A 3,196-nucleotide genomic window follows, 5' to 3' on the forward strand; every position below is an offset into this window, starting at 1 on the left:
TGAATTAAGAGTTAAACAGCATAGTGATGGCACAGTTAACTATATTTTTGAGTGACATCGGTTACAGGTCGTTTTTTTTTTGTTTTTTTTGGTGCATGGTACCAAGAAAAGTGAACGAAAGCGAAAAGGTACACGTCCCAGTAGAGTTGTAATAAGGTCATCCTTCGTGATTCTCGGAGTTTTACTCTCAATCGGCGATCGTCGTACCAACTTATCAGACGAAAATGACTTCAAACTTAGATTGAAGTTCCGGCAAGCGGTACACTGTTGAGTCCGCATCTCTGGCTATAAGATATAATTATACTTGTATTGATATTTCAAAATCTTAATTATAAAAAAAAAAAGTAATTTTGCACGCTTAAAAAAAGACATAATTTTTTTTTATAAAGAAATATCCGCTCGGCCAGAAATATTTGCTTAATGGAATATCTTACAGTACATTATAAGTTGTCTAAGTCAGTTTACAGTCTATGAAACATGTTGCCGTTACTATAATGAATATCGAATTTCTGTAAATATTATAACGTTTAGAAATTATCAATATCTGTGTGAGAAGAACCAAATTTTTACAGTTACAATCATTGTTCTCTGTTGTTATGTATCAGATGAATCTGAAATATATTAGTTCGTTTTTCAATGCGTTCAAATATTGCATGACAATAGAACAGGTTGATTCTCAACTTGAGGTCATTGACAGCCATATGACTAATGAACCAAGGTCTGTAGGAGAGTCTAACTGAGTAAAAAGTATACAATAATTGTACCTTAACTGCAATGTTCTGTATGAAAATTAATTTATTTTTGTCAGTCCAGCGGAATTTGACCCATGAATAAATTTGAAGAACACAAACCAAATTGTAAGATGGTCAGTACTGTTATTTCATTACGTTTCTAAACAAATAAACCCGGAAGAAGTTCGACTATGCAAAGCTATTGGTAAGTTATATTTGTAAACAATAGTAATCTTAAACTACAAATATGCGAGTTTTAGATCGAAAACAAAAAGTAGTACCTTAAAAACAAAAAAAAAAGTTCTTAATGGACCTTCAAGTCTTGAGCATATCACGAATGTACATTTAGTTTTCTGTATTGTTATGTACGTATGTTTGTTTATTTGTAATTATGCACAAAGCTACACAATGGGCTATCTGTGCTTTCCCCACCACGGGTATCGAAACCCGGTTTCTAGCGTTGTAAGCCCGCAGACATACCGCTGATTGTTATGTAAATCGCAAGGATCGATAAATTCGTATTTTACTGACTGTTAAGTTCAGTGACATACAAAATTTATTCTTTATAATAAAGTTAGACCTACATACAACTTATTTTGAATGTAAAGTATATTCTGTAATGATAAACTTTATACAGTAAAAGTGATGGATTTATAAAATGGGAAAAAAAAAGATATGTCGTTTTTTGTAGACCATATCTTTTATCGTAAGAAATAACAAAATCAACAAAATTGAACTTTTTTGTTAAGACTTATAGTCTTACAGACTTCATTTCTTCTTAAATCTTATAAGGTAGGTGCATACACGTTATTTTTATAAATCTTGGATAAAGTCGTCTTTTTTCTAACTAGAAGTTTTGTTAACAAATGTTTCAGTATGTGTGATACTTGTCAAGTATTTTACTTACATATACTGATTGTAGCATATCAGGCTATGGTGAAACACGTCAGTTTTAAGCGACAGGGGAAGGGTAATGTGAGGGTCAAAAGATCTAATGTCCACAAACAGAATTTAATCGATCATAGACAAACTATATTTTATTTTGAAATATTCTAAGCTGTATTTTCCAAATATGTGTAGAATGACCTTGTCTAAACTTTGACGATTGATGTATACCAGGCGCAGTATAATCTTACTGATTAGTGAGTGTAAAATTTTGTTGTTGTACAGTGTGACGTATTCAGTTAAAAACAAGAATTGTGCACTAATGAACAAGTAGTAATATGGACATAATGTACAAAAGTTGCATAAAAGCTAATTTAAACGAAGCAACCCAGTATTTAATAAACTAAGATATTTCTAGTTTCGTAAATAGTATATTAATGAATCTAATTTTTGACGTTTTGTTAATAAGTGTTTCAGTTGTGTCATATTTGCTAAGTCTGTAGTTTTACTTGCATATATTAATGATATCTGCTTAAAACTTATTGGGCTATAACGAAACATGAGTTTTATACAGAAAAGTCACAGAGCACTGATTTGTAACTGATAATTAATATATTTGATGATCTTTGTATAAAAGTAGAGATTAAAAATAATATAACACACGTTACAATACCATTTTTTCAAAATCTATGTGAGGAAATATCTGTTTTGAAATGTAATATAATCAATAAACTAGTTTTTATAAACCTTAAGGTCAAAATCTGTTCATCAGTATATGATCTTACAAACCGAAATTTTACATGTTTAGTTTGCATTGAAAAATACATTATGAACAAACAATACTTGACCATAATGCACACGTTTGAATACTTTATTCGTTGATTTATGTAATGCTTCGTGGTAATTACAGTGTTTGTTTTCACACATTGTAAAACACATGTGAACTACAGTATTTACATAAAAATTGTTTTATGTTTCTAGTGTACATAAATAATATTTTAGTATATCTAATGCTTGGAGTTTTGTTTCAATATGTATATTGTTTCAATATGTGTGACATTTGTTAAGTCTGTGATTTTACATTGTTGTTGTAAAGTATATTAAGTAATCATAAAGAGTAAATATGTTGGATTTGTAAAATTGTTTTGTGTGTCTTTTGTTGCAGTGCATATCTTTCATTGTGAGAAAATAGTAAAATTGAAATAATTTGTCATGAACTTTACTATTGTTAACGTAAACTATTGACATTATGATTTTTAACTCAATATAGCAAAATTTATTTATTTATTATTGAACTCCTAGAAATACATGAATTATACACGAATTATTTCGATTATAAACTATGTTCATTTGTGAAAGAATGTATTGGGTGCTTTGGTGAACTAATGAGTGTAATTGTTATTGTGTACATAAAGAGAAATTTTGAAAGATATAGAAATAGGATTTCTGGTTTGTCAAAAAGTTTAGTTTGTAACTTTTAATAGAAACGAAAGCATTACATGTTTAAGCCTTAAGTGAACATGTCACTTGTCTTACACTAGGGTCAAGCTTTGTCAACTTGACATCGGGTGTGATAAGTA

The 3,196-nt window shown here is 29.5% G+C and overlaps 1 protein-coding gene across 1 annotated transcript in view; it reads left to right on the forward strand.

Annotated features, from left to right (window-relative positions):
• LOC106458097 (thymidine kinase 2, mitochondrial-like) overlaps positions 1-2,577 on the forward strand; it is a 28,428-nt gene extending 25,851 nt beyond the window's left edge. The window contains exon 9 of the mRNA XM_022384238.1: positions 2,567-2,577. Within this exon, the coding sequence (XP_022239946.1) occupies positions 2,567-2,577 (11 nt within the window). The remainder of the gene's footprint in view (positions 1-2,566) is intronic.
• Positions 2,578-3,196: the final 619 nt, after the last annotated feature.

Source organism: Limulus polyphemus, unplaced genomic scaffold (assembly GCF_000517525.1).
Source record: "Limulus polyphemus unplaced genomic scaffold, Limulus_polyphemus-2.1.2 Scaffold416, whole genome shotgun sequence".
In the NCBI taxonomy this organism is placed as follows: Eukaryota; Metazoa; Arthropoda; class Merostomata; order Xiphosura; family Limulidae; genus Limulus; species Limulus polyphemus.